Source organism: Chinchilla lanigera, unplaced genomic scaffold (genome assembly GCF_000276665.1).
Source record: "Chinchilla lanigera isolate Chin_1 unplaced genomic scaffold, ChiLan1.0 scaffold00059, whole genome shotgun sequence".
Taxonomy (NCBI): Eukaryota; Metazoa; Chordata; class Mammalia; order Rodentia; family Chinchillidae; genus Chinchilla; species Chinchilla lanigera.
Window position 1 is genome coordinate 6,127,067 of NW_004955460.1, and position 27,895 is coordinate 6,154,961.

General features: G+C 43.9%; 1 protein-coding gene across 4 annotated transcripts in view; it reads left to right on the forward strand.

Annotated features, from left to right (window-relative positions):
- Elmo1 (engulfment and cell motility 1) overlaps positions 1 to 27,895 on the forward strand; it is a 535,944-nt gene that overhangs the window by 82,240 nt on the left and 425,809 nt on the right. For 3 of the 4 annotated variants that reach the window (XM_013521230.1, XM_005397755.2, XM_013521231.1), the window contains exon 2: positions 21,214 to 21,364. In XM_013521230.1, the coding sequence (XP_013376684.1) occupies positions 21,287 to 21,364 (78 nt within the window). In that variant the 5' untranslated portion in view covers positions 21,214 to 21,286. Of the gene's footprint in view, positions 1 to 20,864; positions 20,951 to 21,213; positions 21,365 to 27,895 lie in introns of those variants that run through there. The other variant, XM_013521232.1, reaches the window with a different exon arrangement.

A 27,895-nucleotide genomic window follows, 5' to 3' on the forward strand; every position in this document is an offset into this window, starting at 1 on the left:
ACTCCATTCCATGGAGTAACCTGCAGTGAGGCAGCCACTGCCATGGGATGGGGTCAGGGAGGAGGGAGGAGAGGTCTGGACAGGTGGTCCTGGTCAGCTTATACGGCCCTTGTGGGCCACATGAAAGACTTTGGGTTTAAGCCTCAGAGCAGTAGGGAACCATTGGTGTGATTGAAGCAGAGAAGCTACTTGAGACTGTGGCTCTGTGAAGGAGAGGGAATTGCAGGGTTGTTGAAAGAGTCCAGGTTGCTTTGGCCCAGGCAGTCAGTGAGCGTGTGGTCATGGCTAACTGCGTGTGGCAGGAAAGGGACAGCAGGCTGCAGGAGGGTGCCCTCATTCTGGCGCGAACTCTGGAGATCCCGGGATTATGCAGAGGAGATTTGGTCATACCCCAGGTTTCAGGCCAGTAGAAGTTGCAGAGTCTGCGGTAGGTCCAGGTGACCCTCCAGGGAGACTGTGTTCCCAGCTCTGTTGACTAGGCTGCCCACTCTTTCAAAAAAGTCCCCAGTGTATTTGCTGTGGCCAGGGAAGAGAGAACATGGGGACCACACTGGCTGGAAGTTCAGCCCCCAGGAAGCCCAGACAGGAAAAAGCAGACAGGCTGGTGAAAGGTTCGCCAGAAAGAAACCCACTTTTTACCATCAGGGACGCCAAAGGAGGAGGAGATTATGGAGGAAGGAGTTTAGTTTTAGACTTCTCCTTTCAGATGCTTGTGAGATACCTAAGGAGCTGTATCAAGTAAATAGGTAGATATTCTGAGGATAGAAGCAAGGACAGAAGGTAAGTGGGTAGTTTAGGGCTTTCGATGTGGCATTAAAGTGTATCATGGGATGGTCTGAGGTTGTCCAGAGAGAGCGAGAAGACAGGAACTCGGACACTGTTGGAGTTCACCTTGGCTGCCGGGGTCTGAGCACTATTGAAACTTACTCTCTCCTCACACTTTACCCTTACTGCCTGTGTGCTATGTGGCAGGTGAGGACCACTGTATTATAACCGCTTCCTCTGGCAGAAACTTGGTCTGCTTGGTTCAATGTCATAATCTCCAATACCTCAAAGAATACTTAAAGCAGGACTTAGGTAATATCTGGTAATACTTGGCAGAATGTGGTGGTGATAAATGATATATTATATGTACACATATATCTATTTATATATATGTATATTTCCTTTTGGCTAGCTTTATTAAAGTATAATGAAATCAATCCATTTTCATTTACTGAGCATTAATTGACAAATGTATATAGTCATGTGACCATGACCCCAATCCAGAAGCAGACCATTTTCACCACCCCAGAAAGTTCCCTTGTCCCTCACTGCAATCAGAGTCCACCCCTGCTCTTGCCACTGGCAACTGCAGATATGCTTTCTAGCCATATAAGCTTTGTCTTTTCTACAATTTTCTATAAATGGAACCATACAATATAGAATCTTTTGTATGTGGCTTCTTTTACTTAGGGTAGAAATAGGCAGCATTTTTCTGTTAAGACTCAGGTAGTAAACATTTCAGACTTGGAGCCTCTGTGGTCTTTGTTGGAGCTAGTCAGCTCTGCTTTTCGTAGTGTGAGTGAAGGTCTTTACACTTGTGATACCTTTCTTACCACTTGCCGCAAAAAGCCATAGCTTATACACCTATAAAACAAAACAAGTTAACAAAGGAGAAGCATAACACATTTTTAAAATTGAAGTTTATATAATACAAGAACCTTCAGAAATGAAGACCCAAGTACCTGGGGAAAACTATTTTTAAGCTTAGTTTTGCCGAAACATGGACAGCTGTGTAGAAATGTGATTGGACGGAAAGCGTCTGGACCAATGGTCATGGACGAAGGGGCTCAGCAGGGCCTGTCTGTCCAGATTCCTCTTGGCCTCTCTGTCCAGATTCATCTTGACCCCTCTGTGGTACTTTCCTCCTGGGGATAGAGCTATGGAATGAAAGCCTTCCAGGAAGAAAAGAGTGAAAGTAAATTTTATAGATTTCAAGTCTTGTTTTGGGGAGGAGGGACTCTAGTTTCTATTACCATGCTTATGGGAGAATTCTGGTTTCTATGATTTGCTTTAGGGGATTAGAAGGGATTGAAGACAGGAAGGAGGGAGATGGTCATGGACACTGTGCTTCTGAGGCCTTCCAGTTGCTTTTAGTTAGAAGTACTCTGTGTGCCATAGCACTGAGGTGTCATTTTCTGAGCCCAACAATATGTGACTAAATGTATGTAAAACTCTGTAGCTAGGCATAGCAGTATAAGCTTGTATTATCAGCCCTGAGAGGCTGAGGCAGGAGGACCACAAGTTTAAGGCCAAACTGGGCAATTTAGTGACTTAGCGAGACTTATCTCAAAATTTAAAAAAAAAAAATAGCAAAAGAGCTGGGGATGTAGCTCAGTGTGAAGACCTTAGGTGTAATACCCCATGCCAAGAAATAAATAAACAAATAAACAAAACCAATGAAATAAACAACTTTGCTTGTAAAATAGACAGAGACCTGATTTAGCATAATTCACTTTAATGCTGTGTGTATCAGTACTTCCTTCTGTTTTCATTGCAGAGTAGTCTTCCATTATATGGATGATATTCTGTAATTTGTTTTTCAGTTCATCAATTGGTGAGCATTTGAGCCATGTTTAGCTTTTGTATTTTTATAAAGACAGCTATTAGGATCATTCACATGTAAGCTTTTGTGTGGATGTATATTTTCACTTCTCTGAGGTGAATCCCTAGGAGGAAAATTGCTTGGTCATATGAAAGCATGTGATTAATATTATTAGAGACTCAACAAACTGTTTTTGAAAGGAGTCCTATATTTTTAAGCATCATATATGAGAATTCTAGCTGTCCTACATTCTTGCCACTGAGGTGGTTGTATACCTAGTAGATATCTATTAAGTGTTAAGGGACATAGAGTCAGTGACACTATGTTGTGAATATTGCTTAATGTCGCTGTGTTTTTATTTAAAGAATTTCTTGTTCTAGCTTCTGGCTTTATTGTAAGTTTTTAAGCCAAGTTTCCATGCTTAAACCTTAAGGCTGTTTATAAGACCTACTGGTTGAAGATACTAAGTCACCATCATTGTAGCTGGTTGTGAATTCAGTATTACCCTTACTAATGGGATGCATGGTGCAGTTCCTCTTTATTCTTTGCAGGCTCTTAAAACCAGATGGGCTGTATTAGTTGGCTGAGCTGAGTATTGGGCTGAAATCCTTTTGAAATTTGAGGACCTCGATTTGATCTGCCTATCTCCTCCTAAGTGTGCCAGTTAAGAGTACCCACAGGCACATCTGGATCTTTTTCTCAAAAAATGTCATTTGGGTTTGCTGGGCCCCCAGCGTTTATGCTTTATGTGTGTGGCTGCATTAATCTTTGCTTGGAAGATTTTTAAATAGATGTTTGAAATGTCAACCACAGGTATTTTTTTTTTTTTTTAAATCTCATTGAAGTTTCACAAACTTTCACTTGAAGCTGGGTAACTTCCTAGTGAACTCTCCTGTACCTCAGTGAATTGATTTGCTATTTAGGTTCTTTGCCATAATAAGCTCATTAAACGCTGGGACCTGCTACCAAAAAGTGATTATTTCAGTTTTCAGTACATGTTCTGAGCCTGTTTCTGACAGAGCTAGATGTCAATTAAGATTATTCCTTGTTAATGGAAATAAAATCATGTTATCGGCTTATGAAAGAATCTCTCTGTTCTCTCTCTAGGTGGTGGGAGAGTGTATTTAACTCAGGCAAAAGTTAAATATCCATTCATTATTAAGTGGAAAGGTAAAAAGATAGAGGTCATGAAAAGATCCCCATTTTCCACACAGGAAATTATGCTCTGAGCTGTGGGCTATTTTTTCTGCAGTGTTTCTCAGAGGTAGTATTAAGTTGCAGTTTCTATCACAGCACCAAGAATCGAGTCTTTGTTGAGCCTGGAAATCTCAGGCCACCACTGATTGCCGTCCACAGAGTCAAAGTCAGAAGCAGGTTCAGGAAGTCGCAGTTGGCTTGTAGAAGTTCAAGGGGGACAAGTGCGGAAGTGATTGGTACCGGAGATGTGCTGACCCTGGATGCTTCTTCCTTCAGAACCATATTGGTTGTAAAAGCCTGGATTTGCCATTTCATCATCAGGGCTGGGGATGTTTGGCTGTCACTCTGTGCCTGCTAAGAGCTGTATGTCCTAAGGTCAGAGAAGTTCAGTATGATGGCTCAGAACTCCAGCTTGGGACAGGCCAGCTTGCTTACTTGCCCAGCAGGCAGCTGGTGTCCTCTTGACGCCATCACTTCGTTTCTGCAGTGGGGGTTATGATAGCACCTATATCACAGAGCGATGGAGCAGAGAGTGTGTGAACTGTTTTCCACAGAACCTGGAACCTGGTAGGTTGCACGGTGTTCGCTATTGTCATCATTTTGGTTCTTGCTCATCTTAAGGAACCAACGAGGCAGGTGCTGTGGCTTTCTCCACTTTGCAGTTGAGCAAACTGAGGCCGCACAGAGAGCATTTTTGGCAAGGTTAGGCAGTAGCAAAACTAGGAAGAGAAGTCACTGTGAGCCTAAGTCTCATCTGTGGCCCTACTGGCTCCGCTGTGCTGCCTTCCCACTTACTAGCAAGGAAATGGCCATGCATTTCGGTTGTGCAGATGATCTGCAGTAGAGCAGACAGGTCCTTCTTGGAAGAGGCAAGTGAGAGGGGTGGGTCTTGTCAGCAGCCTGGACTTTCCCTCTGGTTCCTCCAGATGGATCGTCCATGCATCTGCAGGTCAGCAAATCAGCTGAGAGTCCGGCTTCTATTTGGGATAGTCTGGTCTCAGTAAAAGAACATCATTGTGTGTTCCATTAAAGAAGCCAGCATCCTGGGCCCCCCTGGACTCCAGCTTCTCTCTCTTTTATTATCAAGTCCTTTTCATTTTTATCTTTTAAGAACATTAAAAATCTGTTACCCTGTCCTTCTGCAGTTGCATCTCAGCCCCAAGGATGGGAGCATCAGTGTCCTTCTTACCAACCTGTGCCTGTACTTTCCGATCCAGTTCCAACCCATTCTTCCTGCAGGTGGAGGTAGAATATGGGTAGATATGCTCGTCTTATTCCCTACTTTTAAACCTCATCTGCTTTTGCATTCAAACCTGGGTGTGTCTGTCTGCCTCTCCCTCTCTCTTTCTCTCACTCTTTTTTTCCCCTTACTTGTGTAGCCAGTGTAGAAGTTTCCCTTGCTTTAAAAGGCTGAGAAAAGTAAGATTCTTCAGGTTCCTGTTGAATTTAGTTTTCTTTGACCTCACTCATCAAATTCACACTTCCTATCATTTGGTCTCAGAACCCACCCCCATTACCCGACTTGTCAGTAGAACTCAAGCGTTTCCCCCTTCCCCGGATTTATAATGCCCAATATGTTTTTCTAGACAGGAAGACAATAATGTAATAATAAAAAGATAAGATGCGTGGTGGCCTTTTCTGTTTCTTTTTCTCACAATTAACCTTATCACCCAGCACATTTGTTGGCTTTCATTTCTTTGTTGTGGTTGTTTTTACTGTTATTGGCTTGTTTTTTCACAACAGAGTCCTTATCAAAGCAGAGATTAGCAGATGGAGGTCTACTTAGAACTAAATACAGATAAAGAGAATTTTAAAATATCAGCATCCCTGATAGTAGAAAGGAGAGGGGAAGCCAAAGTAAATCTTTGAAGATACTAACCCAGTGAGCTGCCCACGCTGAGTTGGAAGTTCTTTTGTTTTCCTCTTACCAGTTTTAATCTGGCCACTTCCCAGAGAGCTACAGACAGGTTGTGGGAAGCTGTACTTAGGATACAGTGAGGGGGATGAGTATTTGTGAAGAACTCCATTTGGAATATTATCTTCAGGTTGGTGATGAGCAAGCATAATACAGGAAAATAAAAACTCCCAACCTGAACAATATCTGGGACGAGTTCGTGTTCTCTAAAGTGGAAGAATGAATTTTAGGAACAGCGGAGATTAAGAGCAGAATATATTTATTGAGGGAAAGAAAGCTTCTGTCCAAGAGAGGGACAGAAGGGGGCCCGAGTGGGTTGCCAATGACCCTGCCCTTCCCAGGGACTTTATAGAGCAATACCCCTAGGTGAGGCGGGTCCAAGAAAGGGGGAAAATGGGAAATTACAAGGTGGGCATGAGGTGGGACAAAACTATGGTCAGCCAATAAGATTACAAGTGTAATAGTTCTGGTAAAATTGAGTAAACTGGGATCAAATGGGGAAGCGAGTCACGTGGCAAGCAGGCATGAATACAGAACAGGGGCTTTTCCTGTAGGGGGTGGGGCTAGTGACTCTTTCTGGCTTTTTGAAGGTGGTTGCTCCCTATTTAGAATATCAGTCCCTGATGTTCACACGTAGGGAGGTATGTGGGTGCATATGTTTAGTCCTTTTGTGTTGAGGTCTGGCCCACAGGTATCTTATCTTGTCATTCATGTTGGCTCCTTCGAGGCCCTGGGCCTGTCTCACTGCCTATAATATTTCTATCTAACTCAGCTGCCTATAACAAGTGGGCAGCCTCAGGATGCCACCCACAGTGCTGGCTTCTGCAATAGAACTGTACACCCCTTCCTCCCCAAATGGATATTCAGGTTTACCCTATAAAATGAATACTGTAAGGAATTCCTGCAGTCATCTGAATGTCTGTGGAAGACCCACTGGGTCTTCTGTCATCTAAGTATTTTTGTGGAAAATTCCTCAAAGTGTGGCCATGTGTCCATGATGATAGCATGTCTCTAATAAAGTTTTGTCTTAAGACAAGTGGCACCAACATTTTGAAGGATTTCAGACAAAAACTAGAAGGAAGAGATTTGTGTTATATAACCCGGGGGAAATGATAGATCTGCCCAAGGTGAAAGAGATAAGAGGGAAAAAGCTATAGATTTGTTTGTTGTGGTTCTGGTGGGTGTGAGGTTGTACCTAATAACTAGAGGGATAAACTACAGCTATCCCAAGGCTCCCATAGATACCCAAATCTTTGAATGCTCAAATCCTTATGCAACCTATGCACATTCTCCCAAATACTTTAAATCACCTCTAGAGTACTTATAATATTTAATTCAGTGTAAATGTTACTAAATATCTATCCTACTTTTTTTTTAAGTTCCTATTACTTCCATCGTTGTGTTAATTTTGAAATTCTGATTTTCTAATTTTTGTGGTTGTTTTGAGATAGAGTCTCATTTTGTAATTCAGGCTGGCCTTGATCTCTCTATGTAGCCCAGGTGATCCTTCTGACCTAGCCTCCTAAATGCTGGGATTACAGGCCTGTGCCACCAAGCCTGGCTTTATTTTCTAACATTTTCAATACATAGTTGGTTTAATCTGTAAATGTAGAACCCAAAGATATGGTGGGAAGCTTTTTTTTTTTTTTTTTTTTTGGTTTTTCTCCGGTACCGGGAACTGAACTCACGACCTTGCGCTTGCCAGGCAGGCGCTTTGCCGCTGAGCTAAATCCCCCGCCCCGGTGGGGAAGCTTTCTCCAGGATATAGTGAGGGTGTAATGAACACTTAAGAAAAATTCCATCCAGAACATTACCCTGAGCATGGTGGTGAACAGATGGGCAATCTCTGGATGCAACCCATAATCTGGCTTTTAGAGGAGAAATGCAGGTCCTATTTCCCCCAAATAAGTACTAGGGTGGACTATGTCTAAAACTCTGAAAGTGGGAGAAATTCATGTTTTTTGGCTGATCTATCTTGGGAAACGTTTTGAGGCTGGTTTTTTTTCACTGTGGTACTGAGGACTAAACCCAGGGGCACTCTACCACTGAGTTATATCACCTAGACCTTTTTCCTCTGTATTATTTTGAATCAAGATCTTAGTAAGTTTCCCAGGCTGGGTTCGAAATGGCTGTCTCCCTACCTCAGCTTCTGAAGAGTTCTGGGATTACAGGTTTGCACCACTTCACCTAGCTGGGGTTCTCTTTAGAGCCATGATTAGACCAACCTCGTGAGTCAATAGGGAGCAGAGTCATCCCTATTGTTGTTCTCAGTAAAACCACAGGTTGAGAGGAACAGCAAACTCATCAGGCCCCAGGTGGCCCATGGCCTCCTCTGCCCACCTGTGGGAAGGACCTGTCCCTCAGGCAGAAGAGAAGAGATATCATGTGCAAAGCTGGAAGGACACACAGTCAGGGAAATTTTGCACCTGTTGGTTCTTCTTCAGCCACTCATCCTCCACCCCTCTGACTCAAGACAATGCTCATTTCTCTGGAAAACCCTCCCAGGGGACCTGGGCCAGTGGACAAGAGGGAAAATGTCGCCTTTTCCACTGGGCGTCTGTTCAGGCACTTCGCAGTGTATCCCAGTGCTCCAGGCTCTGAGCCCAACTTTCTTTCCCCAGTGTCTCCCAACATCATCTCCTAAAAACTGCTGCACATCCTTGGAAAAAAAAAATCACCTCCAAATCCAAAACAACCATTCTGGACTTCAGACGGAGTTATCATTTCCTCGCCATAACACGGGCATGTCCAAGTCTGGTAAGCTACAGAGAGTAGCAGGAATTCCCAGGCAGGAGGGGCTCTGTGCGTTCCTGAGATGAGGCTGCAGACACGTTCCCCAGACACGCTTTCATCCATCCGGGTACCCCTCGTCTGGTAAATAATGCCGGGGAAGGCACTGCTCTAACTGCCATCAGATATTTCACCTTCATAGCGGTCCCGTGAGAAAGTTACTATCCAGGTGTAGAGGGGTAATGCCTCACCTTACCCATCGTGTGCGTCACAGGGGAAGTACCTCTAAAATAAAAGATGTGGACAAGACAAAATCATAAGAGACATATTTAACCACAATAGCACAGGACACAGAAACCCTCAAAACTGAAGGCCCAAGGACTCAGGGAAAACTACTTTTATGCTTAGGTTAGATGAATTGGAATTGCAGAGAAAAGGTCTCAGCTAGTGATTGTAGACTGGGTGCTGGGTAGCAAGGCTTACCCGGATTCTCTTTGGCCTCTTTCAGATCCGGATTCATTCCTTCCTCCTAGGTAGAGGCCTGGACCCATTCTGGAGAGAAGGACTTCAAGGGAGAAAGGAGAGGGTTCCCTTTCTGGAATGTCCTTTTGAGGTTTTCTAGTTAGCTTTGGAGGAGAGGGGTTCTAGGTTCTATGACCCACCTTGAGGAACAGGATTTCAGCTTTCTACGGCCTGCCTCAGAGAAGAAAGGAAAGAAGGGGGAAGAAGTGAGGGAGAAAGTCACTGAGAGGCTTTTCATCTGAGGCTGTTCGGGTACGGGCAGCAGTGCAGAGGTGTCAGCAACAAAGCACCGCACTTGGGTACAGTCTCTCGGCCCAGCAGTCTCCTGTTGTTCCAACTTCACAGAGGAGGACGGGCTCAGACATATTATGTAACTTCTCCAGAGTCTCAGAGCTTTGCATGTGGCGGAAGCAGGATTAACACTCAGGCCAACCTCCCAAGGCAGATAAGCCTGGGCCATCTGGCGAATGAAATCCAGGCAAACTGAAAGGATCAGAAGGCGGAGGTTATGGCATCCGGGCCAGTGTGCCCTTGGCACGGTGTTCTTTGTCCCCTAGTCCTGCAGAGGGCCTCCCTGGTGATCCGGTGCAGTCAAGTTTCCTAGAGTGGTGGTCAGAGTTCTCCTGCTGCCGGAGAGGGAGGCTTTGAGTATTGTGTTCTGATCAACAGGTTTGGAAACTCTTGAGTGCTTGGCTGCAGGATGTGGAAAGGCTCCAGCATTTCCTGCGACTGCACTTCTGGGCCCTGAGATACGGAGTGGGCCTGGGCTTCTGCCCTCCTCTGGGGAAGGTCGGTCTGCATGCATCAGGAGTGACAGGGCTCCTGGGAGCAGGAGAGCTGCCACCAGCACCACAGCGGCGCAGAAGGAATTTAAAAAGCAAATATCCACCAAACCAGAACAAGGGAGGAAGTGTGTGTGTGTTGGTTTGCAGAGTAATGAACTTTCCAGTTGAAATGCTGATTCCTGAAGTGGGAGACGGCTCAGAGCAAAGGGAAGAGGCCCAGCAGCCCGGCTTGGATCTCATCCTGTTCTTGACAGGATGGAAATTTCTTCAGGAGGAAAAGGAATCTGCTCTTACCTCCAGCGGCCCTGGTTCTATTTCTGTCCAGGGAGACAATTGAAGAGCTGCTGCTGGAAGATATGCCTGAAGGTTTTCTGTGTGGGCAATTCTGGATTTTAACAAGGCATCATCCTTTTGTGTAATCCTCACTTCTTTTTTTAAATCTCTGAATTTGTTTTCAGGGAGTGATTCATTCTTTCATTCATTCACTTATCTATAAAGTATTGAGCTGCTCTTTCCCATGCTTTGTGGGGAAGACCGGGAGTGTAGAGATGAATAGGATCAGATTCCTGCCCTCAGGAATCCATGGAAACTAAGAGAATAGGGGGAGGTCATTAGAAGCACCCAAGAAGGTGGATTCGGGTAGGTACTTGAAGCTTGGGAACCTGTGAGGCCAGGGGCGTCTCTTGGGACGTGGCACGTCTCTTTTGAAGTCTAGATGAGAATCTTTGAAGCAGATCCATGGGAGAGGACAGGGCATTCGAGGCTGAGGAACACTGTGAACACAGTCAGGGGTGTGCTCCGGAAATAGCAGCCTTTGATGAGGGAATGGGTGGCAACCATTTATCACAAGTCTCTAGGAGATGTGATGGAAGCATGCGGTGAATATTTAAATAAAAAACTTACTACGGTAGGAGACACATGGCCATGAATTCCCCTGAAGATACTCCCCCTCACTTCAAGCACACTTACCTGACTCTTCTCGCCTCTTTCTGAAGCAGTTCTGAGAGTCCTCTTTCATAGGAGGTCTGACCACAACTACTGTGAGTGCTGCTGCTGAGTGCCACCCAATGGACAGGCATGCTTGTAAAAACATGACGCTGTATCCCCACTCACCTTCCTCACCAGGTCTGGCACTGTGTGACTTCTGGCTTTTCTCCTAAGTCAAAATGACCATGAGAGGTAAATGTTTTGAGTTGATTCAGGACACCTAGGAAGCCACAACAGCACAACAACAGCCCCTCACAGAAGAAGACTCCAGAACTGCTTCAGAAAGTGGCAAGAAGGATGGGCTAAGTGTACCTGAAGTAAGGGGGAGGATTTTGAGGAGGGTAATGGGTACTGGGTCTTTTATTGTAATAAGTTAAAAAAACTTTTTAACTTTTATCGTATTTTTCGATCACACCGGTTAATTCTTCCCTCAACCCCTGCACCCTTCGTAATAAGCCTGACTTTGCTGGTCTAGGGGTGGGATGAGGGGCTGCTTTAAGCGTTGCTGGCAGTAGTCTCTACAGAGGGACTGTTGAGGATCCTCAGACAAAGCCAGCGTGCTGTGTGACTTCCCATCCTTGCTTGAGTGGTGGGGAGCAGATGTCTTTGGCGGAGAGGGACACACTGGTGTTCCCTTGGAGGTGGTTGGATATAAGGATTCTGTTTCTTTTGTTATTTCTCCTGCTAATTTGCACACTAGAAGCTACAGTTAATTGATTTTTTACTGTTTAATGTGAAGTGGAAAGAGTTACTCAAAAGATTTGGGCTGCTTTCCTGGAGAGAGTCCCGAGATGCAGGTGATGATAATCCAATATGGGACTAAAGAAAGAGTTTTCTCTGCCGCATTCCACTGCATTTCTGGCCAAGATTATGCAGTAATTCTTTTTTTTTCTTCCCTGAGAAGCTCAAGAGGCAAATGGTTTTGTATCATTATTTGCCAATGTATATTCCATGAGCAACCAATGCCACAAGATGTTCCGTGAAAATAATATATTCTGAACAAATACATTTGGGAAATATTGTAGATTAGGTATGGAAATTTCATAGGATGTGTGCATTTCATTAAGGCCCTGAAAAGACCTATAGTAAAGGAAGCTTTTGTCACAGAATGCGACAGTGGCTCCAGAGATGGCTATCAAATGAAATAGGTGTGGCTTGTATTCTGGCTGGGGTCCTGTTGGGATACCAGACACTGGACAAGTTAAGTAGTGTCTCTGCACCTCAGTTTTCTTGTCTGCAGAATGGGCTGATAATGGTATCTATTTCACAAGGATGTCAGGAAAAGTATACCGCACATATACCAGTTTTTAGAAGCTACTGTTCCGTTCACTGTTCTATTTCCAGAAGACTTTTTTTCCCCCTTGCATTTATTAATGTCTCAGAGAAGTAGATAGTGTTGTGTGAGAAATGCTGGAGTGAGACTAATTTCTGAAGTCCATGATGACTTCTGTTAGCAGTCCAGAGAGGAAATACATGTTTGGAGGATGAACAGATAACAAGGAAGGTGAGTATAACATACTGTGGATGTTTTAAATCTTAAAAACTAACAACACCAAAAAACCATATTGTCAGGAATCATCTGTAAAATACTCTCCCTCACTTTGAACACACTTATCTCATCTGTCTTGTCATTTTCTGAAGCAGTTCTAGAAACCCTCTTTTATGTCCTTACAAGATATGATAAAAAATGGTGAATGCTGCTGCCCCATTCTATCTAACAGAAAGACAGGCTCATAAAACATGACAGTGTGTCCTCATCCACCTTATTCACCTGACTGGCACTGTGTGACTTCTGGCTCTTCTCTGAAGTAAAAATGACCAGGAAAGACCAATATTTTCAATCAATATTTTCAACCCAGTGCCTTGGTTCATAACCTCTTTAGGACATCAAGATACCCAGAACAGTGTAACTATGAAGACACTCATGAAAGAGGACTTCCAGAAGTGCTCCAGAAAGTGGAAAGAACAATGGGATAAGTGCGTTCAAAGTGAGGAGGAATATCTTGAGGGGAGTTTACATACCTTTCACTGTAGTTAAAAAAAAATTAAACATTCTCTGTACATTACTTTCTGATTACTCCTTGCATATGAGACCTACAACTAGGGAGTAAAAGACCATTTCCACATGGCTACAGGATTGGGATGTGTAATTTGAAAATGTTTCTTTGTGTCACTCATCTAACAACAAGATTAGAATTCAGAGCAGCAGATTCATAGGGTAGGGTTGATGGGTTGGGATGTTTTCAACCATAAGTAGCAGATTGGTAACTCCAAGTTGCTGAGCCTGATGGAGAATTTGTTTGTTCCAATGTTGAAATACATTTTAGGTAACTCAGAGAACAGAAGCAAAGTGTGAGGAACCAAGAACCGGATGTGCTTAGGCCTGTTGCCCTCTGTCCCTCCTTAGCACCTCTCTGCCCAGCTTTTTTTTGTCTCTCTCTGCCTCATGCCTCCCACAGCAGACAGTCCTTCACCTCATGGATGGAATGTAACTGCAACAACTTCTGCTTCAACCATCCCTGCAGGAAGGGAGAACACTTTCCTCCCAGGCCTCTTAGATCATCCCCAGAAATTGTCTCTTAGGTCCATGTGCCTGTCGCTGGACCCATCACTGGCACCAGGGAGATGTGTGACAGTGCTGGCCAGATTGGCCACCTGCCACTCTTGGCCAGTCACCAGTGGGGCAGGGCCTGCTACCCAAAAAGGAGAAATGGAAGTGTGTGCTGGGTGGACAGTCACCAAGGGCTCCCTAGAGCTGTGTGTCACAGAAAAGTGCTGAGGTAGAGAGTTATCACATTGCCCACATGTGGTCTTCAGATGTTTATGTTTCACACTGAATTCCCTTTCCTGTTGATTTTGAGCAACTTGAAAAAAAAGATTTATCTTCTGAACTTATCCCTGCTTCCATCTCATCTCCTTTTGTGTACTTAAAATATTAGATTTATGACTTATGACTATTTATGCCCATAAGTAAAATTAGAATATGATATAATAAGGTTTTTTTCAGTATTGGGGATTAAGCCCAGGTCCTTTCTTCTGAGCCACACATGTGTCCCTGTATTCTTTTGTTTTGAGACAAAGTCTTGCTAAGTTGCCCGGGTGGAGTTTTAACTTGTGATCCTCCTGCCTCAACCTCCTGAAGTGCTGGAATTACAGGTGTATACCATCACATCTGGCTATATTATAGGAGTTTTTTAAAGCAAGATTATAGTTAGTCACCTTTAATAAGTGTTTTTAAAAGCAAGATTATAATCAGTCACCTTTTAGTGCCTTGGTTCATAACCAGAGGACATTCTACTTCACCCAAGCCAGGGGACACTTCAACAGTTGCAGAGCAGTGAGGTACAGGGATGCTGCCAGCATGCTACGGTGCCCAGGAGGGCTTGCTCAGAACAAAGAGTTATCCGGTCCAGATTTTAGAAGTGTTGTGGTTATGAAACTCTGCGTTAGTGGTTTTATGAGAATAGAAATTGTAATATAAAAATTAATTACTCTAAATTGGTGTTTTTAAAAATAAAGCAGTTTTACTTATTTTTACTGTGGTTTTGCTTGTACTTTTTTCCTTGATGGTAATAAGGTATAAGATTAACTTTCATTCTCAGCAATCAATAAACATTTTTTTTCTTGTCAATATGTTAGGCAAAAAGCAATGCTTTGTTATTTTAATTTGAATTCTTATTACTTTTTCGGGGTGTTAATTCAAACGCATGCATTTCCTCCTCCATGCATTGCTGTGTCCATTTTCTTTAGGATGTACATTTTTTTTCTTATGAATGCATAAGACATAGTTATTAAGGATATTTATTAAGATTTAGCCCCATTTGTTGGCATATTTTCTCAGGTTATTATTTATCTTTAAATTATTCCAGTGCATTTTTGTAATGCAGATATTCTTAAGCTTCTTTGTATCAAATATTAGTCTAACTCTGCCTTTGGGGTTGTGGTTTTAGTTTTCTAGGGCTGCCATAGCTGTACCACAGGCTGGGTAACTTCATTTTTAAAAAAATTTAATTTAATTTTTTTGGTACCAGGAATTGAACTAGGGACCTCATGCTTGCCAGGCAGACTTGATTCCACTGCTCTATTGTCCTAGCCCCAAAATTTTCTTTTTAGGTTTTTTTTTTTAATGTTTTTGTAGGTGACTGCAAAACAGAGATGTGTTTTCTCAGACATCTGGAGGTTGGAAGACTGAGACTAAGGTGTTGGCAGAGTTGATTCCTTCCAGCATCTTCTCTCTTTGGCCTTCCAGTGTCCGTTTCTTTCATTGTCATCACAGGGTCTTTCCCTCTGTGCCTGGCTGTGTCCACATTTTCTCGTAGAAGCGTATCAGTCGGGCTGCGTTAGGGCCACCCTAATCCTAACGATCTCATTTTCACTTGATCACTTCTTTAATTAAAGGCCTTGTCTCCAAATATAGTCACATTTTGGGTTCTTGAGGTTAGGACTTCAACATATGAATGGGGGGGGCGTGACCCTGGGGAGTAGGTAGGTATGCAGAGGAAAATTATTAAAACTTGCTAAGAGTTTACATTTTCATTAACTTACTGCAAATAATAGCACCCATCACTTGAGATTGTATTGAAGAGTGGACAAGTGTACCCCAGTGCTCAGTACCCCATGCCCTTAGCTCCATCCACTCTCCTTGCTGGCAACTGTCTCATAGTTTTCATGATGATAGTTCGGGGTGTTGTAAAAGCAAAGAATTCCTCCGTGCATTTGCGTCACACTGCAAACCAACCTTAGCTAGCAGCACCTTCTACCTCCTGCCAAATAAATGGCTCCCGTTACCACTAAGAACCCCACGTGTTTTGTCACAGCAGAAACATAAAACGCAGTACTGAGCCTCCAGAGTGAGTTTAGCTCTTCCCTTTCCTCCCCTTTCCTCAAGGCTGCTCTGTTGTTTTCTATAAGCACTGTGTCTTCTCATCTTTACAGCTGACAGTACCCTCCTTGGGCCTGTACTGTTCTCAAGATGGCCCTCAGGTCCCTGATCACAGGGCCAGGATCAGTGGCACCTTATGTGTACCCGCCCCTGTGGGAGTCCTGGGTGCACTCCTGCCCTGGTCCTCCTGCAGATGTTGCTCATCCCCATGGCTTGTCAGAATCACCTGAAAGCTGCTGGGGAAGGCACAGTCACAGCATCCCAAGTCACATCCAGCTGGTGACACCTGTCACTTCCTGTGTTCTTGGGCCTGTGCAGGAAGTGCTGAGACGACATCAGTCTGTTTGGAGTAGACGGATGTAGCTCAACGAACACAAACTTCATCCAAGCCATCTTCCATGAGCTTCAGTGCTCTGGCACAAGACACTATCCCCTAAAGGGCAATATTGGGGGCTCCAGGGAGACTGGCGAGCTGAGTGAGCACAACGCACCTCTATGGGTGCCCCTTCTGGGGCCCTTCCCCCCTCTCCAGAACCTGACATGAAGAGAAAATGATGTCCATCTTTTTTTCCCTTCGGGGACTGTTCAATATTTTAAAAAATGAGGCTAACATCCCCCTCCCCACTCTTCTCATAGTTGTTGTAAATCTGTTATCCATCACCAAAGATAATGTCAGCTCACAGGCAGAGGACCCCTCTCCTAGGGTGGAGGGAAGGGGCAGAGGGGTGAAGCAAATCATTGCTTCAGCTGTTCGGTGTTTCTTTCCCAGTGATCCAGCTTGGCCTCTGCTGACCCTTCTGTCAGGTCCTATACTGCACTGGGGTCAGGAGGAGGTGGCCAGCGTGTTAGCTTTCCCCCACAGATTCCACAGACACAACCTTGCAGGTCTTGTCCTTTGGTGTAGTGCTTCAGGGGCAACAGAAAGACTAAAAGTGGGATAAAAGGGGTTTAAAGCTGTTGCAGGCCATCCAAACCAAAACTGTGCAGGAAATTTGGAAAAACAAAAAAAAATTGACCTAGGAATTTGGGAACTTTCTGGAACCCAAGATCTAATTGACTTATAGAAAGCCATGGAGACATGGATCTAATCATTAAGAGACCACAATGAAATAAGCTTCAAACACAAGCAGACACGGAGCACTTTGGGCATGGGACAATGTGAAGAGAGAGAGGATTTCCAGACGGGAATGGAGAGATTTCTCTGCCTTGTCTTGGGAATGTGATGCAAGCCAAGGAGACAGTTAACAGAAAGGTGGACTTGGTCTGGCTTGTGTCACTGATACACACAGGTTAGTAAGTAACCAAATAGGGAGGGACTCCTATCTCATTTAATTCTTTTAAATGTAAGTGAGCCATTGAACATGCATATTAAGGTGATAGGAGAAGATTACGTGGAATAAAGTAAAACCAGCAGGCAGGCAGGAACATTTTAGAATTCTCCACCTATTCCCCAGCACTTCCGGGAACTTGATAGCTATTTTAGAACCATGCTGGTTAGAATGTCTAACCAGCTGCATAATCTTCACTTTTATTTCTGCCTTTAGTGGTTCTTACATTTTAGTTTGTATAAGAATTGTTATAGTAGGCTGTCCACACATGTTCGTGCAGCTTATATTTACTGGGAATTTAAGAATTACATGGGAGATTTTGACAGCACAAGATTCGGTTCCACCACTTGTAGCTCTAATGAGAAGTTAGCCTTGGTGGGGAATGACTATCCAGCAATCATGCATTAAAATGTGTGCCAGGATGTGTCACAGAGTGAGATAGGAGTCTAACCCTTACGGTGCTCCAGGGACAGTGGGGAGAAGCTGACTGCAAGATCAAGTGTCACCAATGCTCTGTTGGGGAAAGCAGAGGACACAAGGAGATCGAATTTTCTGGGTGCAGAAATTAAGATTCATTTCCATTTCTGTCTGGGCTGAGCAGGCACTAGGGCCTAATGAGGCCATTTGCCCTGTGATCATTCAGGGGTGTGTAGCCCTGACCATTAGTAACTTGCCCAGACGTCTGTGAGCTCTCAGCGTCACTGGAGAGTTTCCACTGTCTTGACTGGAGGAGGTGGAAGGGGCCGGAGATGCTGTCCGCCCTCCATAATGCACAGAATTGCATTGTGCCTGAGGTGGGACCTTTCTCCATTAAACTCCATCAGAAGCAACAGGGATGGTGGCTAGAAGCCTTTGGAGCTCACCGTTCCCTTGTGGAAATGTATATCCGAGAAGATACGGAGTGGAATCAGAAGGAGACGGGCTTATTCATTCTGTCCTGGGCACCTCTGTGAGTCTCCCTGCCACCCCGCCCTGCTGCTAACAGTGTTAATGTGGCAAAGCCACTGAGTAGGTTGAGAATCTCGGGGGAATCCCAGCCTCCTTGTTCCCTCAATGGTTGCTTTGTACAGGCTGCCAGGTGCCTCTTATTCTCCTGGGTCCCAAGGCAGCCACGCTATTGTATTCTCACCTGCCGAGCAAGTTTTCCCTGAATGGACTTCCAGAAATAAATATCAGTCAGAGATATAGGAAAACAAGCCTGGCTTTTGATTCCTAGAAGGTAAGATGACTTCTCCTGGTGTAATTTTAGGAGTGTTTTATGTACAGGTACGAGGAGGTGCTCAGAATGCATTTTTATTTCTGTTATCTATTCTTGTGATCCCTAGCACTCTGTGTTCTTTGTTTTGAAGATCATATCTGATACACACAGTCTGTGTTCACATTAGAGCCTGCTGTGTTAATTTCTATCCCTGGGGGTACAACTGACTGTGGATCCGGAGTTGAAGGGGTACTAGTAGAATTGTTCCTTGTTCTTTAAGTTTTCAAGCATTCAGACAGGGTACAGACTGTGAAGAGGAAGCCCATTGTTTGTATGTGTCTGCACACTGGAGACACCCTCAGTGCTGAACAGGTTCCTCTTCTTGAGCAGCCACTTGTGTTTAAGTTTGGGGAATTACAAACAAAACAGCAACTGGTGCTGTTATGCTGAAGTAAGTCATTCTGTCTGGAGGATTCCATCCTAGAAAAATTTGACTTACTCAAATAGAATGCAGAATGTTCATGGTTTTGGTGTTTGTCAAGGGCTCCCTGGAGAGTGGCACTAATTTCTGCTGTTGGTAGATGTGCATGGCTGTGAATGTCGTTCTTAGAAGTCGCACACCAAGGGCTGTGGTAGAATGTGTCGGAGCTCGGGAGAATGGGGAATGATCCCAAAAGCTGTCACTCAACCACTCTCTGAATTGCTTCTCTTAACAACTCTTGCCTTCACTTGCTTGTCTTTGGCCACTTGCCAATTTCAGAATCAGACCAGGCAGATCCCTGCCTCAGGGCCTTTGCACTTGGTCTGCTCTTGTCCAGTTGTCCACCGGGGCCACTTCCTCAGCTCTCAGGTTCTTACTCAAATGCTGCCTTCCCAGTGAAGCTTTCCCTGCATGTCTTGTATCAAATTGTACTTCTGCCATGCTCTCTCACCCCACTAAACACTGTCATACTCAAGTTCTGCAGAGTCTCCTTCTCAACTTTATTTTCCCCTGTGTCCCTTGTGACTATTTTAAACTCTGCATTTGCTGCTGTCTTCCCAGCACAGAAAACAGACCTGGTGTAGAGTAGAGGCTCAATAATTATTTGTTGATGGAGTGATTTAATTGCTTCTTTGTAGATCTGCCCTTGCTGGTTCTCACTGATTAGCTCCTAGCAGCCTTCCCCAACCACCCTTGGCTGAAAGGAGCAGCAGTTTTGTTTGGGTTCATTTCCTTTCCTTGCCAGCCCTGCCCAAGTTAGTTATTTATGTAAGCATCGCTGGCGCGGAAGCTCCCATTATTAACTCTGCTGTCTGTCGTGTCTCAGTGATGTCCAACTGTCACTGAGATCTGGGACAGAAACCGACAAGGTTTACTCTTCTAGTCTGACAAGGAACCAGATGCACATATTCGATTGAAATCTTACAGACTTCAGTTTACAGACCAACAATCCAGTTGAAAGGACCAAAAGATCTGGACACTTCCTGAGAGAGTAACTGTGACTTTTCCTGTTTGCATTGATCCTCACTTGCTATCAGAAAAATATAAGTTGAAAATACATTGGGATGTATGCTTTTAAACCAGTCTGACTTGCAAAAATTACATCTGTCAGCCAGGCTGCATATATATAGGCAACCTTGTACATGGCTAGAGAGAGAGAGAGGGTATGAGGTGACACCATGCAATGGGATGTTTGGAAATGGCTATCAAAGCTTACGACCACGTATTAAGAACTTCTGTGAAGGGGCTGGGGATTTAGCTCAGCGGCAAAGCGCCTGCCTGGCAAGCGCAAGGTCGTGAGTTCGGTTCCCAGTACCGGAGAAAAACCAAAAAAAAAAAAAAAAAAAAAAAAAAAAAAAAAAAAGAACTTCTGTGAATGTGTTGTAAGGATACTCTTTCACATGTGCAGGATTATGTATGCAGAAGATTATGCTTCACACAGTCTTACCTGTGAAAGCCATAGGGAAGAATTATTGAAGCAACCCACAGCAGAGAGCTAGTTTTACAGCCGCAAAAAGAATGAGGATGCTCTATTTGTAATAACTTACAAATCTGTAGTAGATAGTACAAGTTGGGAAAAAGTGTATAGAAGGTTCAGGAACACAGCTCAGTGGCACAGCATTTGCCTGGCAAGTGCAAGGTCCTGAGTTTGATTCCCCGTACCAAAAAAAAAGGGTACAGAATGTTGCTTTTTTTTTTTATAAAGAGGAAGATGTAATATATATTTTTGTGTTTGGCTTCCATACTGAAAGACTTTTGGAGGGATGCATAAGATATTAATAACTTTGGATCTTTGGATAATTGGTGACTGGAGGGTCTAAGTGGTTATTAGGCGGGTGTGTGATAGTGGGGAGAAGAGGCTGTAGCTTGCACATCTTTGTACACACATGTACATGAAGTTTGATTCCTGGTTTTACTTGTTTAAAAAATTAAATTACAGAAATAGGAGAGGCAGGATGGGATAATCCTTACTTCCTTTGTGTGAGCCACACTACTAGTTTAAATGAGAATCGCAGCTGTGCTCTGGACCTATGCTCATGTGTATACTCACAGCCGGGAAGACACATTGTGGGACCTGGGCATGGGGAGAGAGGGTGTGTGCATATGTGTGAACGCTTGGGGGGTTTTTCCTTCCTCATAATATCCTGGTTGCCATAGTATGGAGGTCTATTTGTGACACACAGAGAATGCTTTAAATAAAAGCTGCTTCCTGCCCCTGACTTCCTGGGCAATCTGTCCTTCCGGAGGCTGCTGGGGCCAGGCGTTCACATGGTGTCCGGACTGAGTGATCGCTGCTCATTCAGACCCAGGGCACTATCCAGAGCAGAATTGTGGAAAGGTACCGCCTGTTTTCCGCAGAGAATTTGCACAGGGTGAATGCTCAGGACTCTAAATCCAGGGTGTTTGCATGGTTCCTGCGTTCTTCTTTCCTAGGGAGCCTGTGGTGCCATTGGCTGAGCCCCTGGGCGCCTTCAACACCCAGGCGCCAAAGGGAGCGTTTCTTGTACCCAAACCACCAGTGCAAACAGGAAGTGATAAAGCAAAATCGCCCTGCATCTGCACCGAGCGACTTCTCTTTCTCTTTTTGTCATTGCTCATTAGGTGTAGACACGTGTGACCATCCACGCCACAGGATCCCAAATTCCACTGGCTTTGGACTTCTTTGGGGCTTACCATGCCGCCACCCGTGGACATTGTCAAGGTGGCCATAGAATGGCCGGGCGCCTTCCCCAAACTCATGGAGATTGATCAGGTTAGTAACGCAGACGGCATTGGTGTGGTTATTTTCTGTTTCCTCTCTATCCTGGAATGTTTATATAAACTTGGCATTTCTCCCTTTCTCTCTTTCTGGCTGTGTTGAAAACAATAGTTACCGTGTAGTTTGATTTCTATATCTCATACAGGGGCAATGGATGACCTTTTTATCTCTTCCAGCATAGGCTTGGGCTGTGTCAGTACAGGGTTTGTGTCTGAAGCAGGTTGGAAAGGGGAGGGATAGATGATTGGACATAGAGCAGTTGACATGGTAGAGGCCACCCTGGCCCTGCCTCCAGGACCCCCAGGAATATAGTACATGCAGATTTTTTCAAATGTAGGAGAAAAAAAACTTAAGTTTTTGAATTATTTTTCCCTTTCCTTTTTTTTTTTTTTTTTTTTGCAGAAGCATTTGACAAGTACACTGGTACTTTTTTATATTAACAACTTCATAATGAAATTAGTATCAAGGGCTCAGTCTTGGATCCCCGCCAGTTGTAGTTTTATTATTAGTGTACAATTTACCATGTGTCTAGCATATTGTCTGGCATGTAATGCATCCTCAGTAAATGTTTATTAAATGAAAAATAGCAAGAATTTTAGAAGAATGATTTTACCCCTAAGGGCATCCGTTAGCTTGGATCTTGATAATTGCCCGGCCTGGTTCTCATTACTATTTGATTATAGTTTGTGTCAGGAAGGTTATTTTCATACTTACTTTACTGTCATCATTCTAGAGCAAATGACTGAAGGAAAAAAGGGTCAAGACTTGATATGCTGTTATCAGTTTCAAAAAGCATATAATACAGGATTCTAGATGGCTTTCCACATTTACAAAATTAGAATACCATGGCAACACCAACCTTTATGTTGTTAATACTACTTTATAATTGTGCTTTACAATTTTTTCCTGGTCAGTTTGTATTGCCTGGTTGAAGACCACTGTGGATCCGAAGGAATCATTAAAACAAACTACAGAGGTCAAACCAGAATTAGCTGAACTAAAACTTGAATGTAAGAAAAGTTACATCTGGGGGATTGTCTTGGTTATATTTCTCATTGCTGAGACCAAATACCAAAATTAAGGGAGGAAAGGCCAGTAAAGTAAGTATAAAAATAACCTTTCTGACATACTGTACAGTCAAAATTAAGGGACAGAAGATTTATTTAGCTCACAGTTTGTAGAGATTTCAGTCCGTAACCCACTGGCTCCAAAGCAGGGTGCCACATGGCAGACTGACAACCATTCATGGTAGCAGAAGATAGCAAAAATAACAAGCGACCTCAACAGTGTCTTTCTACCCATTTTACATTCTGTCTATGCTATTTGGGATTAGGGCTTTGCCAAACCAATTAGTGAAGCGATCATACACCCTTAATCCCAGCATCGTATAGTCTAGATTCAGCTACCTCTGAAAAGTCCTCCCCATAGTGACTGCATGAGGTTTTGGGGGAACATCTAGACACAAACCATAACAGGGATTGTTTTCCAAAAAAGGTATCCTCAGACCCTCAAATTTGCTGTCATTTAAACTGATCTGTGCGGTCATTTTGTTTATGACTCTTGAAGCAACATCTGCACATAAAGTGGGTTACACCCAATAGTTTCATATGCAATTTGTCCAGCAACAGATACCCTATGTGATGTGTAGCTTGTTAGTTAGATTTTACCTTAAAACATGTCAAAACTTGGTTCAGACAAATAAAGTTAGGATTAAATTTTCTCAGTGACATTATGAGGTGTGATTAAAACAATATGGTGAAGGCTGCTGTCCAGTGTCATCCAACTGAAAGACAGATTCATAAAAATAAGAGGTGTGTTCTCATACACTTTATTCTCTTCGTCTGGCACTGTGTGACTTCTGGCTTTTCCTTGGAGTCTAAATGGCCACAAAAGGTCGACATTTGGAATCCATTCAGGACATCAAGGCAATTTTAACAGCACAACTAAAGATACTTATGAAAGAGGACCCCAGAGCTGCTTCAGAAAGTGGCAAGCATGGTGGGCTAAGTGAGTTCAAAGGTAGGGGGAGGATTTTGAGGGAGATTAATGGCAATGTGTCCTTTACTGTAAGATATTTTTAAAAATTTGATTTGATCACACTTTGTAAGCAAACCATGACCTCTATAAGACAGAAGCTGGTCTTTCATACACATGCCGCCATCCTGAGCCCTGTGAGTGCTTATTGGAAATACAAAATCTCAGGTCTTACCTAGGCCTCTTGATGCAGAGCTAATTTTTAACAAGATTCCAGGGGAATCCCTGTGCATAGCTTAGTCTGAGGGGCTTAACTGGGTACCTGGTGTCCCAGCCTGGGCGCTCATCAGAATTGCCTTAGGCACTTGTTTAAATAATTGCTCTTGGTGGTTCTGTTCCAAGAGAATCTAATTGAGTGATTCTGATGAACTATTTAGTTTTTGATTCAATCATGGTTAGTGGAATTTGAGAACCACAACTTTAAGGTACTCTCTTCTCTTTTCTTTTGGCAGTGCTGGGGATTAAATCTCAGGACATTATAAATGCTAGAGAAGCTCTCTGCTTTTGGGAAGAACCTTTGCTGTATGTGTGTGTGTGCATGTGTGTCAGTAATTTTTTAAAATAATGTTTTGACTGTGGAATAACTACATTTGCAGAAAACTGCAAAGATTGTATACCTTTACATTTATTCTTTTGTCTCAGTTTCCTCTAATGTTAACTTCATCAATTTCCCTGAAGCTTTTCAAACTAAGAAATAAACATTGTCAAACTCGGCAGGGAGGTGCACACCTCCAATCTCAGCACTTCAGGAGGCTGAAGCAGGAAGATCTCAAGTGTGAATCCAGCATTGGCAACTTAGTGAGATTCTGTCACAAAATAAAGAATAAAAAGAACTGGAACATAGCTCAGCACAAAGGGCAAAGGCCCTTTGGTTTAATTCCCAGTACCAAGGGGAATAAACAGAAGAAATGAACCCTGAACATTGCCCCAGTATATTAATTAACTGCAAACTTCTCTTGGATGTTACCAGGTTTTCCATGAACGCTCCTCTTTGCTCCAGGATCCAATTAGGGAATGTCAGCCACCTTGTATTTAGCTGTCCCATTTCTTTGATGTCCCCAACTTTAGAAGTTCCTATATCTTTTCTTCATTTTCCTTTTTTTTTTCCAGATCATGTTTTTTGATACAATTTCAGTCATAGAGAAATTGCAAGAATAATTGAAAGAATTCTTACACTTTTTCTGAACACTTGTGGGGATCTTTTTTATTTATTTATTATCTTTTTAAGACAGGGTCTCGCTATGCAGTTCAGGCTGGCCTTGAGCTTACTTTGTAGCCCAGGCTGGTCTCGAACTCACACCGATCCTCCTGCCTCAGCCTCCCAAGTGCTGGGATTACAGGCATGCACCACCACGCCCGGCTTTGTGGGGATCTTGGGGACACCACCTCTCTTTGCCCGTAAGTATTCAGTCAGTATTTAAGGAAAAAACAATTATTCCCTTACTTAACTACAGTACATCTAGAAAAACCAGGAAATGGAACACTGGTGTAACATTGTCATCACATTCACAGTGTATCCTTGTATTTCATCCCTTGTCCCAGTGAAGTATTTTATGGCTGTTTTCTCTTCAGCCTGCTAGCCTATTCAGGATCATGTATTTATTGTCATGTCCCTTTGGTCTCCACTGATCTGGAACAGTTCTTCAGTCTTTATCTTCTGGAGCATTTTTATGAAGTGTGAGACAGCTATTTTATGGGCAGTCTTTTGGGTTGGAGTTCTACCAGACTGATTCGGGTTTTGCATTCTGGATAGAAATGCCAGAGAAATGAATTTATATCCTTCTCATTGCCTCATCCTGGGAGGTACATGCAGCTCCATTTCATTCTTGGTGATTATTCTGGTCTTGCAGATGAGAATATTGCAGTCAGAGAAGTTTCACAATTAGTCACTCAGTGAGTGACAGACCAGGAGAGAACGCCAGGCCTCCCTTCCTCCATAAACTGAAGATAAATTGGTTAAACTGTAGCCTGCCTGCCGATGCCATCCTGAGACAAAGATAGAGAATTACGTCCCCAGACTTGTGTCTCCCAGCAGTAGCTGGAGTTGTGAGAAGTCTCACGGTGGTGCTGACTTCAGGCATTACTTTCTGATGGATTCAGAACCTAACAGGAGACTTGATGCTGATTTCTCTGCATCAGTGCAGGGTCCAGGTGATGGCTGTGCCTCTGTGACCCACACTTTCTCCTGCTCTTCTGCCTTGTTCAATAAACCCTGCATAACCAACCTCTCTCCCACTGCAGGTCAGCTTCCTTTAGAAAGCACTTGGCATCTTTTGAACTCAAAGGCATTGTCAGAGGTTGGCTTAGCCATTGATGCTCTATGTTCCTCTGAAACGCAGAGCACCTGTCCACTTACTGCAATGTGTTGCTGCTGCCTCACAACTTGAACTGGTGGTCCTCAACCCTGAGTGTGCTCGCAGATCACCCAGGGGGCTTGCAGGGAAACCTCAGCCCCAGCTGCAGAGATTTTGATTCTGTCTGCCAGAGGTGGGTGGTGGGGGGCCCTTACTCTGGATCTGTAATAGCATCAAATGGATCCAGTACAGGGGTTCCAACAATTTAAGAAACAGTCTTTAGACATGACCTGGCTTTGGGTTTGAGTGCTATTTCCCCAGTGCTGCATCAAGCATCCTTGCTTCATGGACAGGTGTTTCCTGAATGAATTGTGGAGGAGGCATCCCTGTCAAAGAAGACAGATCTCACCTCTGCTTGAGAAAAGGTAGCAATGGGCTGCCTGGGCAGGTGAGGACCTCTCTGTGTCTTTACTAAGTGTGTGCATCTGATTGGAACTTGGGGAGGTTGATGCGCAGCCCAGGGGGATCCAAAAGGGAGATGGTGAGAGAAACACCACCTTTGCAGCCCAAATTCTCAGTTCTTTCTGAAACGGTTGAGAGCATTGTGTGCATGGGGCTCTCTGCCCGTCTTCCTCCTTCCTGCTGTAGTCGTTTCCCGTTGCCCCATTTTTTTTTTTTTTTTTTTTTTTTTTGATTTGGAGAAAGATTTTGTTGGACAAAAGTAGAGTGCTGTTAAAAATAAGCTGTAGATGATTTTGGAGTTTTCTAGTTCTCTCAAGAGACTCGAGTCAGATTCCTTAGCATGGCTTTGCATCCTTCATGCTTTCCCCAAGCATTGCTTCTGGCCCCAGGCATTTGCAGTCGCAGCATGCAGTTCCCAAGCGCTCTCCTGTGTTGTGGAAGCTGCTCCTTGAGTCCCATGCCCTGGCACAATCAGACTTTCTCATCTCGCAGAGTTTCCTTCTAACATTACACCAGCCTGAATTGCCCCTTCCTTGCACAGCTCAAAGCGGCTCTAAAGCCTGGCTTCGTGGAGCTCTGTGGCGAGGAGCTTATGTGCTCAAACCTTTCATGATCCCAGTAGAACGCAATCACTCCTCCAGCCTTCTATGTTCTTGAACCATTTTTCTTTGCCTGTAGCTTGTATTTGCAGTTAGTACATTCTGCATGCAATGTGATTTACATTTCTGTATGTGTGTGTGCGCGCATCTCTTGAAATAGATTGGAAGCTCCTGGCGGTCCACCTGTGGGTTACAGACATCTGTATCCAGTGGCCCATCACATTGATTTCTCTCTGTATATCCACTACAGGCTCAAATTTTGAACAGATAAAAATTAAACACGGATACTCTTCATTCTCCATTCCCCAAGCAGAAACACTGTGACAGCCTCTCCACTCCCCTGCGTATTGGTGGGGGTTTTATTTTCCCAATGGGAACACAGATGTGTGTACACGTTGGGGTGAGCACGCACAGAATGATTGCCTGCTGTTTTCCTCAATTACTGTAGTTCTATAGCATATTTCAGATCTAATTCAATGTGCATAAATTTCATTTTCGCAGGACCTTTTAAAAGCTCATTAATTGAGTAAAGCACATTCAGGTTTTCCTACTTGACATTATGGAGATTTGCTCCTTCTGTGCATGTTAATAGCAGGAGTGGTGATAATCACAGCAGCTGCCAGGTCCTGAGTACACACTAGGTGCCAAGCATTATTAGATCTTCTTGGTGGTATTTCGTCATCTTCCCACAGCCCTGTAAAGCTGGCTTTAGATTTCCTAGTTCATGATTATTCAGAGGGTCATTCCTTTGTCCAGTATTACTCAGCCAGGAAGGTACTGATTGGAATCCAGCACTGTTCGCTAGCCTAGCTCAGGACATTTTTGCTAAGTCATCCTGGCTTTCTGGTTGCGAGCTCTGTTTTAGTTTCTTCATCTCCTGCGTTCCTACCGACTGTTTCCCACCAGTACCGCAGTGAGAGTCCCAGGAACAGAAGCAAACAGTGCTTTCCCTTAAACAGTAGGGGACATTTGGTAAGTGGTCTGGGTGGTATAGTAACCCACCTGAAGCCCCACAGAGCCTTGAAAGGTTTTGCTTTGGAGACTAGGCTTCCTTGGCCATGCAGTTCAGCCTGGTGCTCAAGGGTGTGGACTTCGGGGTGGATGGACGGAGGACTCAAAATTGGGCTCCGCCATTA